The following is a 15,011-nucleotide window of genomic DNA, read 5'->3' as shown; positions in this document are numbered from 1 at the left end:
AACAAGCAACTGTGCAGTCCGTAATATCGAGATTCACAAAAAGAAAGAAGTGGTGTACCGGAGAAGCTGACGCAAAGAAAACTAAATATGGTAATAAGGATGGCCAAAAAGATTATAAATTGACAGCTTCTGCATTGTTTACACATGTTAATCATCAGTTCGTGAAGGAAATCACAAAATATGGCTGAGCACTATGGGACTTAACTCCTGAGATCATCAGTACCCGAGAACTTAGAACTACTTAAACCTAACTAACCTAAGGACATCACACACATCCATGCCAGAGGCAGGATTCGAACCTGCGACCGCAGAGGTCGCGCGGTTCCGGACTGTAGCGCCTAGAACCGCTAGGCCACCCCGGCCAGCGGAAATCACACAACGGTTCGCTCGCTATATGTTGAATAGTATAGGCTATGGAGCAAGGGTACCTAGAAGGAAACCATCCATCAGCGAGAACAAGAAAAATTGAAACTTGAATTTGCTCGACAGCGTATAAGCAAAAATATAAATTTCTGGGTCAAGGTTCACAGATGAAAACAAATTTAACATAAACATAAATGATTGCAAGCTTTTGGTGTGGAGGTAACCAGATGCTGAGCTGGATCTGGAACATGGAACACGTTCAAAGCACGATGTATGAATACTTTTTCCCATGAAACTTCCTGGCAGATTAAAACTGTGTGCCGGACCGAGACGGGCAAGTGCTCTACTGGCAGAAGTAAAGCTGTGAGGACGTGGCGTGAGTTGTGCTTGGGTAGCTCAGACGATCGCCGGCACGGTAGCTCAACGTGTTCCGTCAGAGGGCTGCATGCTCTCTGTAATAAAAAAAACTGAGTCAAAGAATCAACAATCAACTTGAACGGATGTCTTGTGACGTCCGCCCAGACCGAACGCAACGAGCAATATCGAACAAAGTAAAGTTGCCGACACGGTAGCTCAGCGTGCTCGGTCAGAGGGTTAGCTCCCCTCTTTAATAAAAAAAAACTGAGTGAACGGATCAACAAAGAACCTGGACGGGTGTCATCGGACGTCCACCCCGAACAAAGTCAACGAACTATATAGAAAAAAATGAGATAAAAAGACGGTAGAGCACTTGCCCGCGAAAGGTCCCGAGTCCGAGTCTCTGTCCGGCACGGTTTTAATCTGCGGGGAGTCTCATAACAGCGCACACTCCGCTGCAGAGTGAAAAATCTCATTCTGGACTTTTTCCCATGATTTTACGTAGTGTACATTCCGCGGCTGGTTGCCTACTTCTATTCCTATTTCTATTTGTGCGGTCCTCCAGGGCCGTTGTTAGTTGTAACTAAGGAAATCCTTGCTACGTTGCGTATTTACATTTTACTAAAGGTAACCCGTCAGTCACAACACGAATCTAAAATTTTTTAACGTAATAAACCATGTACGAGAACACAGTCTACTATTTTCGTCATATAGGTAGCTATGTAAGCCTGTGTGCTGGCGAGTTTAAGTGGACAGGTAACGAACGACCTGAGAGAGAGCAGAGCAGTTTCTCGCTTGCAGCAGTCGTATGGGAGACGGCGGAGCACAACCACTTTCGCCAGGCCGCTCACCCGCCTGCTTGCTTGCTTGCCTGCCTGCCTGCCTGCTGTGCCGTGAATCATCAAACACCGTAGCGGTGGGGGACGGCAGGCAGACCTGGTGAGCCACGCCACGCCTAGCTGTCCGCTGCTCGCCACATGCTTTGGCGTCGCTGCTGGCTGGCTGGCTGGCTGGCGCGGCCGCACTGCCCCCCCCCCCACCCCCCAATCGCAGGTTTTAAGTGAAGTGTCAAGCTGATCGCACACGTAACTGCAAGCTTGACAAGCAAGCGTGATAATGCACATCATCAAGCGTACTTCAACGTCAGTAGGATAACGGCCATCTTAAGTCATGGATCGCGGTTACGTAGTGCGTGCAGTATTTCTTGATTTCCTAGAAGCTCTGTATATGTTGCCACATCGTTCATTAATAAGACATTATACTGTGTATAAAAAAAAAATTTGACAGGATTGTGGATTTGTTGGCAGAGAGGAGGCAACATACCCTGGATGAAAAGTCATCGACTCAAGTGTACGCCAGGGCAGGTCCGTTTCTACCATTATACAAGAGTAGGCGGCCGCCGAGAGCGGCAAAATTTTAGTGGTTGGAAAGGGCGGAAAAATTAATTTCAAATAATACAGCCAAAAAATTGAGCAAATAAGGAGGAAAAATACAAGAGGAAAAATTACAACACCTAATTGTTTTCAAAATCCTACAAAACAGTTACGTAGTAAGTCTTTATATATTTTGATGAAAGGGGTTGCTGAAAAAGATGAGAATTATTCTTCATTCTAAAAGTAGTTCAGTTAAAATAGAACTAAATTTCTAAATTGAAGGAAAATTTCATTCACATCATAAAATAGTTTCATACCTTTTAGTTCCTTTTCACGCAATGAAATAAAATTGATGCTAAATTTAGCTGCACTGGTATATTCAGTTATAGTTTAAAATATTCAGCACATTTTCCCTGTTTCAGTTATTTTGGAAAACTTCAAAAATTGAGGACAAAGAATAATAAACTGAGGACATTTTTTGTCCTCAATCAGTTTTAAAGAAAGTTGGGACAAAGCATGAAGACTGAGGACTGTCCCGAAAAAGTGAGGACCTGCGGTCACCTTATTTTAATGATTAAAAGTGTAATAGGAAATTTACATTGTTGTATGGTGGTGGTGGTGGTGGTGGTGGTGGTGGTGGTGGTGGTGGTGGTGGTGACCACCTATGGTAGTAAGAGAGGGCGTCATTTTACAATTCTGGCCTCGGGTGCAAAACATCTAGCAACGACCCTGCCCAAGGAAAATATGTTGGGGCCCTTGTTCTTGTATGTTAACTACCTAGGAGACGATATTAATAGTAACTGACTGAGAGAAGCCGCACAGATGTTGTCAGATTTTGATAAGGTACCGAACTGACGCAGAGGGTGGCGCTTACTTTAACTGTACCCGAATATAATATTGTGCGCTTAACAAAACGAAACAGCCTAGTATCATACGCCTACAGTGTCGGGGATTTCATGACTGGAATCAATCAGCTCAAAATTTCATGGGTGTAACAGTTCTTTTGGATATGAAATTGACATAGGCCCAATCGTAGGTAATGTAGGTGGCGGATTTCTGTTCATTTAGGATACTGGGAAAATACACTCACTCTACGGAGGAGACTGCTTACAAATAACTCATGCGTCCCGTCCTAGAATATTGCCCATACCTTACAAGAATACTAGGGGATTTTGAACATACATAGGAAACAACGTGACGAATGGACACAGGTTTGATTTGCGGAATTGCTGAGGTGGCGAAGACTTGAAGATGGACACAAATTACTTACTTAGTTCCAATATTAGGCGAACGCTTGTGCAAGATGGCTTGCACAAACTCCTCGCGCCATGACACAGTTCAAGCATACTTGTACATGCATCAGTTTACAGAAAAAGTGCAGCTCACACCCAGACTTCCAGATGTCAGGCCCTCAGATCGGTACTAAACGCTGTATATCGATAGAGTATCAACAAAAACACCGATTTAGTCCGTGCTGTGTACTGTCGTCCAGTGGAATATTCATAAACTATAATTAGAAGTAACACCAGAACTTCAGAGCGCGGGAAAACCATATCTGTGGGTGATTGTTTTGTAGGTCTCTAGTGGGTGAGTTGATAGAGCGTTAGGTCGTTGTTGCAAAGGTCCCGCGTACAAACCCCATAGAAGACAATTTCTTTAAGTGATTACGCGTGAAATTGTTATATGGGAGAACATTTTCCTGACGTGTAGAAGTACTTTTCGAAGTTCGTAGCAATGTTCCTTTGGCAGTGTGCTTTCGCGTCGTCAGTTGAAAGTAGACCTATAGAGCACATTTGAATGTAATTTAACACTAGAAGTTCAAAATTAAATCAAATCACTGAGTAATGCTTGCTCAAGCATGCATGAGCACGCATGCCTGCGCATGTGCTTGACAAGGATGCAGTTTTGTAGTCGCCTTTACATGTGATACGATGCCAAGTACCCTCTGCGGTGCACTTCAGTTGCTTGCGTAGCATGTATAGATGTAATTTCGCGCAAGCATTCTGGCTGTTACAGCTGCTTGAGGTTCGATCGGTTTTTCAATTATGTAAAGCTGTGTAAGCATACCAGCATGTACGCATGCTTCAACGTGCGCATCGATAATTTGACAAAATTCGTAGCGGCACCACGTATGTGGAGCGATGTGAAGATCATTTGCAGACTGGTCGAAGAGTTCCAGGGAATAAGCGAAAGCTACCTTTCATTCGTGTATATTAAATCAAAAGCGCATCACAGTGAGGCTACGTTATACTAAAGTTAGCAAAGGCGTTTACCATGCAATATATGGGAATGTCGTTATTAAAAGGATAGTCTCCCATAATCAACTGCAGGAGGAAAGAAACGACATTTATTAATCTGGGGAGGAAAAGATGAGCATCTAGATAAACAAACACTTCTGTATTTCAGATGAGAGTGTATGTGTACTAGAGGTTTCATAGCCCCTGCAGCTAGTGAGGAATAGCAGTATTGTTATCAGTTTTTCATGTTATGTAATAGCCTCTTTAAAGACTAACTGGCTTTCTGGTCAGTGGCGTGTTACTAAAAGTGGGAGGTTCAAATACGTTTCTCTATTGAACCTAAAAGTAATTACATCGATCATCTGGATGTTATTCATTGAGTTACTTAATGGGGGAGTAAATTTTTGGTTTCATTGACCAGTTTTTATAAGACACATCACTTTTCAACAGCAAAACTGGCCAAAATGAGCAAATCGTCATCAGACCTCCAAGTACTCCAAGCACAGACTAATGCTTGCGCAAGCGTGCTTGGACTGTATGGAACTGAAAGAAGTTTGTGTAACTTAACACGTGCGTACTTGCCAAGCTTCCAGTTACGTGTGTGGCCGACTTCATACTCAAATGTTGTTTCCCGCAAGGATCATGTTACACAGGTTGACTCCTGAATACTGTTACAAATTGCTTAGGATTTGTAGTTAAGACGTTTCACAAACGCCCCTTCTCGTTGCTGAAGCAGCAAGTAAGAAAGTGTGTGAATCTTCCGCCCTCCCCCCCCCCCCCCCCTCCCATTAAGATCGTGTTGCGTATGTTGTGATTGTTTGATTTACGTAACCTTTCAAATTAGGGGCCATCTTACATCCAACCAGACATTTTTCATATTTTTATTTATTCATTGCATTCGTTATATCGCCCGCCCAGGTTACAAGAGATCATACATTTCGTACGGAATCTTAAAAGCTTAGCAGTAGCTAATACGGAAACAGTAAAACAGTGCTAGTTACAGCAGAAAACGTTAATGTTTGTCTGTGAGGTATAGAATAATAAAAGTTACTTACAAGCAAGTAGATTCAGGTAGTGGGCGTTGACAGCAGTGGAGTGGTATCTTCAACTTTCGTAAGTCATCTGTGGGAAAGTATACAGGACCCCCATGATAGTGACAGCGAATCATCAGCATCGGTGCAGCCGGAATGTGTGGGCCGGGTTAATGGGCGACTGTATTTTGGGACCAGCCTTCTACGTCGCCTAACAGGCCGAAACTATCGGCGTTTCTTGCGGGTAACTTTGCCTCCCCTGGTGGAAGAAGTGCCGTTGGATTCTACGTGCTATATGGACGCCACTTGATAGTGCTCCAGCCCACTTCGTCGTTAATCCCCGGACGCATCTCTGTCTTGTCGTCGCTGGTCGATGGATAGGGCGAGAGGATCCAGTTGCATGGCCAGCTCGTTCACCGGATCTCAACCCGTACGATTTTTGGTTATGGGGCCATCTCAAAAGTATCGTGTAAGCAGTTCCCATTCCAGATATGGAGACACTGGAGCAACGTATTCATACTGCCTTTGACATTGTTCGGATACAGCCTGGCCGAAGCCAATGTGTGAGACAGAACATGCTACAGCGCGTACACGAATGCGTTGAGACACATGGAAACAATTTTCAGCACATACTGTAACTGTGGCTGCGTAATGGAGCGCGTATTAGACGGCAGTCTCTGTAACAATGTATAGTTGAATAAATGGTCTCGAGCATGGGAACCACGCATTTCCAGGCATCAGTTCATTAGACCTTTCCTTATCCTCTCACCGATCAATCGCTAGAGTTAGTAACTGGGGGAAAATCACTGTGTGTATCTGTTTCCACGTCCTTAGATAACAGGTAATTTTGAGGTTTAGGACTGCAAAGTGCTGTGCCGAATCTGTACATATAATAAAGTTGGGGTTTGCAACTGTGGGCCGCTGTTGTAATGGGTCCTAGTAATTCTGCGCTAAGTGGCACCTTTTGTATTAACGTTGACATTTTAGCTCTGACGCACTTATTATTTACAATGAGACATTGGAACACTGTTTTTTTCGTGCCTCAACGTCAAAACTGTTAGTTTTTGAACAGAAGTTCGCTTTTAATCCTCCCCTAGCTTATTTCCTTCTACACGGATCTGCAGTCCGAAACAACGTACAATCATTGTATCCTGGGAATATACTCTAAGAGTCGGGAGTACATGTGAGTTGTGCAGTCTGAAGTAAACGGATTGAGGCGAATCACTGTATGGTGTGATGAAAATTACTTAATCCCACGGACCTTAGTGACCTGTGGAGTATAGTTGTATACGACTCATGGAAGCATGCTCATGTAGGATGTTACACCACGATCTGCGTGTTCCGCAACTTTCGTTTAGCGACTTCATACGATGCAGTTGCTTTTGAGAATTTCTCCGGCACAAAATGTAATATGCTATTTGCTAGTTATCTGGATAGTGGCAAATTACGTTGGCGAACCCATATCATTTGGAAAAGCCATTTGCTCAGAAAATCACCCACGATATTCCGAAGTGATCATCGTGGGCTTCGTGTCAAGGGCTGAAGTACGGATACGTCAGGAAAGTAATTATAGTGTAACTTCTCTATTAGACGTTACACCTTAAGACCAACAACAACATCCTCAACTGGGCCGCACAGCCGGCGTGTAGTGGAATATGTTGTGCGGTCTACGAGACCCAGAACGTCATTGATTGACCAGATCGAGCGCAAGTAGAAGTGAAGAGTCTCGGCGACCCCAATAAGAGAACCACCGCTGCTGCAGCCGATGATGCTGTGCAGATCTGAAGTCGTACTGCTCGGGAAAGGTCACTGTTGCGCCGCGAATTTAGCGAGTAAAGCGGATTTTCACCGCTTCAAGGCGTTGCAATACTCTCGCTAAGGGCACTTTCACAACTGCACGACTCCTTTTTCTAATACTCGTGTTGGATGTTTGTGCAGCAAGACCAAACGGCAAGAGCCGTAAAACACGCCGTTGCATGGTCATCTCACAGACCACATTAGCTGCAGTAGGAGGATAGGAAGACTGTCACTATCCAGCGTAGAGCTGATCTTCATTTACGAATAACTGACAATGAGTGTTGAAAGTGATTAATCATTGAAAGCGTGTGTGAAATACCGTTTTAACAAGTACGGCTTAAATCGTCAGACATCGTTCTCACATGCGTTCCGTGCCAAGGGCAAAGCTGTCATCAACGTGATGGTCGGTTTGTACACAGTGTTGCGTAACAGGGCAGCTCACGTTCACTGTTCCGAATCTTTCAACGAGAAGGCATTCTTTACTCTGAACAGTCTTCGTCCTTAGTCGGCTTGGGGGTGGTCGTACTCGGATGGGGTCTCTTTCGCCACGGATGGGCGCTAAGAGATACTCATCTGCTCCGACCTGTATACTGGCTCAGTCCTTACAATTCGTAAGTTCCATCACAACAACACGTTCCTGCCGGAAGTCTCTAACTCCGGATGGACTACCCCTGTGATGAGGGGCTGATAACTTCGTCTCCTCAGGCCCCTCCCTGACCAACCCATCGTCACAAGATATGAAATGATAATTAAATTAAGACCATAAGATGTCGGCAGATTTATCCCTTGCACGCTCACTGAGAGACTCACACTCCTAACTAATGTCCACACACTACATTCGTTGTGCCTCTGCCCATTACTCGCGGCAGACAATCTAAGTCCCGTAAGAGTTCGGGCAAGGCGTATGCATCCAACACAGGTGGTCAAGGCCGGTTAGCCTTAACTATATGGAGATGGTATCTGTTCTTTCAGACATGTGCGAAAGAACAGATACCATCTTCATATACTCACAAGATATGGTCCTATTCGAAGTGCTACTCTCATTTCATTGTTTTCGTCCAGTCTTTGAACTGACGTACTAACGTGAAAACCAAGCAAAAGTGGAATTTGGTATTTTCCACGTACAAAATGATTGCCAGAGTTAATGAAAGAATTTGTAAACGAAAAAGACCGAGGACAGAATGATGATTGAACCCTGGAACTTCGGTTTTCTTTTGATCGTTGTATTTTTTTAGGGCCTCCTTCCATTGTTTCAGATCTTTCTTCGTTTGCTGGTTTATTTCCCTTCTCTGTATGACTTCATTGCCATTTTCGTAATGCAAGGAAAACGAGGTAATCTCACTTCGAATTTAAATTGAAAAAAAAAAACATTTTATTTTCATTTTCTTCTAAAAAGATGGTGGCAACAAAGATGTTAGGGTAAATAACAAGATCATAAAATTAATGACCTTTTCATGGTCTTATTCATTATATGTACTCAAAAATATAAAGAAAAACTTGAGCTTGGAAATCCATTGCAAAGTTTTTGAAAAGTTTCGGTTGGTTAAACCATACGGTGCATCTGTCTCCTTAAACTAGTAAACAAAAAATACAAGAAACTTGCAACGAAAATAGGCGCCACCAAGACATAAAAAATACTGACAGGTCACTGTATTATCAAGTTTTCATATAATTTGACGGTGCGTATCTGGGCTCCTAATTTCTTAAGTTTGTATTTGAAGACCATCATATGGTCCAACTGGTCGAAAACGATAATAAAAAACGTTACGATTAGACTGTTTTGAATCCCACCAATTCTTAAAAATCAAGTCACTGTATATTTCAATATGACTGCTTCAATTCATCACAAACAAGTTAAAATATAATAAAATTGAATTACTCCTCTTTAAAAGATGAAATGCGGTAAAAATTGATTTAAGCAATAGTGAAATAATTTCACTCTGTCTTCTTAAGCTTCATTCAACTTGTAAATGCTTTATCTAAAATCTCGAACTCGTGAATTAAATAAAATACACCTAATTATTGTGGAAGGAATCCTGAAAGTTGTGCTATAGTAGATTCACGATTTCACTAGCTGCGACATGGTCGCAGATTAAAACAATGATCTAGGAAGTATAGAGTAAAGGTCTTATTACCAACAGTGATGGCAAAACTTTTGATCTTCTGACTCTGTCTTAATCCAGGCAAGGCACTAGTTTCGCAAGCTGCGACTTGGTCAATAGATCACTATTTTAATCCGCGACGAGAGCTCAACTGTTCATCTGCAGTGTCAATGTGGTATTATGTGCGATTTTATTTACGACGAATCATTAGCTTGGATATAACAGCATAGAAAATAGATACGCAGCAGCTGAAATCTATTAATTCTTGTACATGGGCAAAATCATGCTTGAAGGGACACTATTTTCTTCCTGGTACAAATATCTTAACGTTAGGGACTCGGCTATAATTCATTCGCTAAGTTTCATACCTAACAATACGATCAGTATTCGAATGATAATGAGGAAAGGTGCATTTCAGCAGACTTTTGTTAATTATGAGCATGCTAGAGAGAGAACTTCCTTGCGAGAAGAAAATATTTAAGTAACTGGCTTCGGTAGTTCCGCAAAGAGATTATTAAAGATCCGCCCGAATCAATTTAGTAAACGAAAAAAAAATTGGTCAGGTGATGGGCTGCAGAAAGTTTCCAAATTCGCAACGCTAGCTGCCTGTGGTAGCAAGAACTACGATCGTTATCGTAATATTCCCCCCCCCCCCCCCCCCCCCCCCCATGAACCATGGACCTTGCCGTTGGTGGGGAGGCTTGCGTGCCCCAACGATACAGATGGCCGTACCGTAGGTGCAATCACAACGGAGGAGTATCTGTTGAGAGGCCAGACAAACGTGTGGTTCCTGAAGAGGGGCAGCAGCCTTTTCAGTAGTTGCAGGGGCAACAGTCTGGATGATTGACTGATCTGGCCTTGTAACACTAACCAAAACGGCCTTGCTGTGCTGGTACTGCGAACGGCTGAAAGCAAGGGGAAACTACAGCCGCAATTTTTCCCGAGGGCATGCAGCTTTAATGTAGACTTGTAAGAGCAGTTGAACGGAGTGGACAGTGTCTTGAAAGGAGGATATAAGATGAACATCAACAAAAGCAAAACGAGGATAATGGAATGTAGTAAAATTAAGTCGGGGGATGCTGAGGGAATTAGATTAGGAAATGAGACACTTAAAGTAGTAAAGGAGTTTTGCTATTTGGGGAGCAAAATAACTGATGATGGTCGAAGTAATGAAGAAGATAAATTTAACATCGAGTATAGATTTAAGTGTCAGGAAGTCGTTTCTGAAAGTATTTGTATGGAGTGTAGCCATGTATGGAAGTGAAACATGGACGATAAATAGTTTGGACAAGAAGAGAATAGAAGCTTTCGAAATGTGGTGCTACAGAAGAATGCTGAAGATTAGATGGGCAGATCACATAACTAATGAGAAAGTATTGAATAGGATTGGGGAGAAGAGAAGTTTGTGGCACAACTTGACAAGAAGGGACCGGTTGGTAGGACATGTTCTGAGGCATCAAGGGATCACAAATTTAGCATTGGAGGGCAGCGTGGAGGGTAAAAATCGGAGAGGGAGACCAAAAGATGAATACACGAAGCAGATTCAGAAGTATGTACGTTGCAGTAAGTACTGGGAGATGAAGAAGCTTGCACTGGATAGAGTAGCATGGAGAGCTGCATCAAACCAGTCTCAGGACGGAAGACGACAACAACAACAACAACATTGTAATATTAACAAGGCTTATTTCAGCTTGCTAGGGGGTGACAATTTAAATAATACTTTCCATAATGCATCAGAAAATTCTCAACAGTACCTGAACAGCCGTTGAATAATGTTAAGTGTGCCTCAGTTCTGAGGCAGTTCTACTTTAGTCCCTATGCTGAACAGTCGTGTACTGAGCCGGAAACACAAAAGATAGGTGTTGTCTCAGATCGGTTGCAATAGTAAGTTTTCTTGTCAGTTACTTAACCACGAGTCTGATGTGTTACTCCAAGTGAAACCATGACGAGTAATTCGCTATGCAATTCCTACGTTCATAGTAACGCGAGGAGAGAATGAACCCAGGCGCGTTTAACACCAGGAGGAACCAGCCTGTGCCGAGAACACGACGTTTCATTGTACGGTAGTTTAGATAATCAGCCGCGTATGCAGGCAACAGTTGAACGTTAAAGTAAATTGACCATTCAACAATGCCTGCAAGGAACAATGCGCGTGAGTACATACTCGCCATTGTGTTGATGTCACTGTGCTCACATGTATTGACGCAGACAATCTCGTAACATTCAAGGCGCGTGTCGACTTTTCCTCGCATCAGTATCCACCTGCTTTAAAAAGCTTTCTCCGCCTTTCACGTCAGGCGGAGGATTTCGGGATCCTCAGAACTTACGAGACGTCAATATCTCGCTGTGCACCGGAGTAGTCTGACGCCTCTTTCTTGTTGTCTCACAGATATCCTGTGAGATTACGGTAGCTTTCGCTTTTTCTCCTAGTCTGCCCATTTGTATGCTTCACTACAGGCTAGCTAGGTAATTACTTGTGAATTGGTTTCTTTCTTGATCGCACAGCGCATCAGTCGAGCGTTACCTACGCAATCTTGTTGTAGTTCTATATGTTTAACATGAGCTGTAGGCGTCCGTAGAAATAACTCCACGCCCTGGCTTGTAATAGGATCTGTTGCCGTTTGACGAGATATTTTTACTGTCGTGTCGAATGTAGAATTTCAGTTTCAATCTACTTGATGTATCACTCTTCATTAAATATCAATTTAAGACTTAGTCTGAAGTGCGTGGCAGAAGTTACTTAGCATGCAGCCATATGTCGGGGCACTATCCCACTCCAATCGCGGGAAGAATGCTTCAGTACCTCTATGCGTTTACATATTCGTTTTGTCTTCGCGGTCTGTACGGGAACGATGAAGAATCACTAGATTCTTTACTAAATACTGTTTCTTGAAACTTGTAAGTATGCTTTCGTGGATAATTTGCTTCTGTCTTTAAGCGGTTGCCAAGTCAGGTATTTTCAGCATTTCCGCGACGCTCCCGGAAGTCAAACCCGTGACCATTCGCGCAGCACTTACTTTGTATACGTTCAGTATACGCTGTTAGTGCTCTTTGGTATGGGCCCTACAAACCTGCGCGTCTCAAGAGTATTGCTCAAGTGATTTGCGAACAGTCTCCTTCGTAGCCTGATTAATTTACTTTTCTAGCTGTTCTTTTCTTAATTCGAGCGTAGTTTCCGGATTTGAAAACCAGTGTATAACCCCTGAAGGACTGGATCCCGTTACCAGAAATGTTCGTGCAAAAAAAAAAAAATATTGTGAATGTAATATATGATACTTTCCTTTTAGGCTCAATCACAGAAGATGTTTATAATTATGACTGTTTTTAGCCATCTATTGATCACCTTCTGTGGCCGAGCGCTTCTAGGCGCTTCAGTCTGGAACCGTGCGACCGCTGCGGTCGCAGGTTCGAATCCTGCCTCGAGCATGGATCTGTGTGATGTTCTTAGGTTAGTTAGGTTTAAGTAGCTCTAAGTTCTAGGGGACTAATGACCTCAGATGTTTAGTCCTATAGTGCTCAGAGCCATTTGAACCATTTTGATCACCTTCAGGAAGTAAAATGGAAAAGGAGCAAGTGTTCCATAAAACATTCACCTGAAGAACTTGGAAGACATGCGAATCGGTAGACAAAATGTGACGAGGTATCCATGATATAAGCTGTTGTACTAAATCACACAACAGGAAGCAGAAATATGCGTTTCTTTAAATGTAAAAACATGCATGTAGGAGTAAAAGTTAAAGTGGAATAATGTTTTTTTTTTCTTAGATACTGGTCCACTAAGCTCGCTTTGCTGCATTTGTTTTCATTTAAATAAATAGAAATAAATGTTCGATCTCTTCGTGTACTTAAGGCCAGGCACTTCTTTTCCGGTATCTCTCTCTCTCTCTCTCTCTCTCTCTCTCTCTCTCTCTCTCTCTCTCTCTCTGTGTGTGTGTGTGTGTGTGTGTGTGTGTGTGTGTGTGTGTGTGTGTGTGTGTGTGTGTGTGTGTGTGTGTGTGTGCGCGCGCGCCGCCGAGATCTGAAACTTGTAAAACTGAGTCTAGTATAAGAGATGGTTCACAGTAGCGACGATGAAAAAGTGCTTACAGCTCTGAGGTATATGCGATTTACCGACCATATTTGCTAAACTTTTGTTCTTTAAATAATCGTTCCTGTCATTTCTCTGCATATTGGCTATTCATCATGGGACAGCCTGTATGCATTGAAACTTGTAAAAAATAAAGGTTCTGTCAAACTCATTTGGAGTACTCTCAAAATTACATATGTTTTTGTCCAGGTAAGAACAACGAATTGTTGTATCTCTTTGGACGTCGTGAATTCAGCAGCAAATCAGTTGTGATAATAAGCTCAAATTTTGATCACTTATCGACAGTGTTGAATTGAGATTGTCTTCTGGAAGTCAAGGAGTACGGATTCATCTGCGTGCGTGCTTTCAGATTTCCCCCCCCCCCCTTTTCGCAATTATCTTTAGCTTTTGGCTGTTAGTTGTCCGTCGCTTGCTGTAAGATGGTGCGATGTGTGTTAGTATGGGGGGGGGGGGGGGGCAGTGTTAATGGTGTACACAGCGCCACCGCAGCACTGGAACTGCAAGATGGTAGCAACAAACGTGGGACCGGCCTGCGTGACCGGCAGAGTCGTGCTGCAGCTGTCGATAGCTCGTTGCGTCCTGGAATAGAGTTTATGTGGAGGGCGCGCGGGCTGACGTCAGCATTGCGATTAAAGTTTTCGCACACGCGGTGGCGGGTGTGTACCGTGGCGAGCTGCCAGCCGCTCCCCCGCCCACGGCCGCGGAGGGCCCGGGCTGGCCAAGTCTCCCGGCAAACACTGCCGCCATTTGGCCTGCACTGCCGCAGTGCCGTCTTCCAGCTAGTCGCCCCAAAGCGTTCCACCGTGCGATACCAGACACTGGAGACGTTGCTGTTCTTACAAGGCAACCTCCCCATCGCACCCCCCTCAGATTTAGTTATAAGTTGGCACAGTGGATAGGCCTTGAAAAACTGAACACAGATCAATCGAGAAAACAGGAAGAAGTTGTGTGGAACTATGAAAAAAATAAGCAAATTATACAAACTGAGTAGTCCATGCCCAAGATAGGCAACATCAAGGACAGTGTGAGCTCAGGAGCGCCGTGGTCCCGTGGTTAGCGTGAGCAGCTGCGGAAAGAGAAGTCCTTGGTTCAAGTCTTCCCTCGAGTGAAAAGTTTAATCTTTTATTTTCAGTTTATGTGACAAACTCTTTGTTTTCATCACTTTTTTGGGAGTGATTATCACATCCACAAGAAAACCTAAATCGGGCAAGGTAGAAGAATCTTTTTACCCATTCGCCAAGTGTGCAAGTTGTGTGGGTCGACAACATATTCCTGTCATGTTATGCACATGCCGTCACCAGTGTCGTATAGAATATATCAGACGTGTTTTCCTGTGGAGGAGTCGGTTGATCTATGACCTTGCGACCAAATGTTTTCGGTTTCCATTGGAGAGGCACGTCCTTTCGTCTACTAATCGCACGGTTTTTCGGTGCGGTCGCAAAACACACACTAAACTTATTACAGTGAACAGAGACGTCAATAAACGAACGGACAGATCATAACTTCGTGAAAATAAAGAAAATAAACTTTTCACCCGAGGAAAGACTTGAACCAAGGACCCCTCGTTCCGCAGCAGCTCACGCTAACCACGAGACCGCGGTGCTCCTTAGCCCACAATACTCTTCATGTTGCCTATCTTGCGCATGGTCTACTCAGCATATTTT

General features: G+C 43.5%; 2 protein-coding genes across 3 annotated transcripts in view; one reads left to right on the top strand and one right to left on the bottom strand.

Moving 5' to 3' along the window:
• Positions 1-14,094, bottom strand: part of LOC126470706 (T-cell leukemia homeobox protein 3-like) — a 125,167-nt gene extending 111,073 nt beyond the window's left edge. Inside the window, exons 1-2 of the mRNA XM_050098744.1 lie at positions 14,012-14,094; positions 2,692-2,755 (exon numbers count right to left, since the gene is read on the bottom strand). Coding sequence (XP_049954701.1) covers positions 2,692-2,755; positions 14,012-14,094 — 147 coding nt within the window. The remainder of the gene's footprint in view (positions 1-2,691; positions 2,756-14,011) is intronic.
• LOC126469837 (CDC42 small effector protein homolog) overlaps positions 1-15,011 on the top strand; it is a 176,680-nt gene that overhangs the window by 7,924 nt on the left and 153,745 nt on the right. The window lies entirely within an intron of this gene.

This window comes from Schistocerca serialis, chromosome 1, assembly GCF_023864345.2.
Source record: "Schistocerca serialis cubense isolate TAMUIC-IGC-003099 chromosome 1, iqSchSeri2.2, whole genome shotgun sequence".
NCBI classification, from domain to species: domain Eukaryota; kingdom Metazoa; phylum Arthropoda; class Insecta; order Orthoptera; family Acrididae; genus Schistocerca; species Schistocerca serialis.
This window is presented reverse-complemented; position numbering and strand designations above follow the sequence as displayed.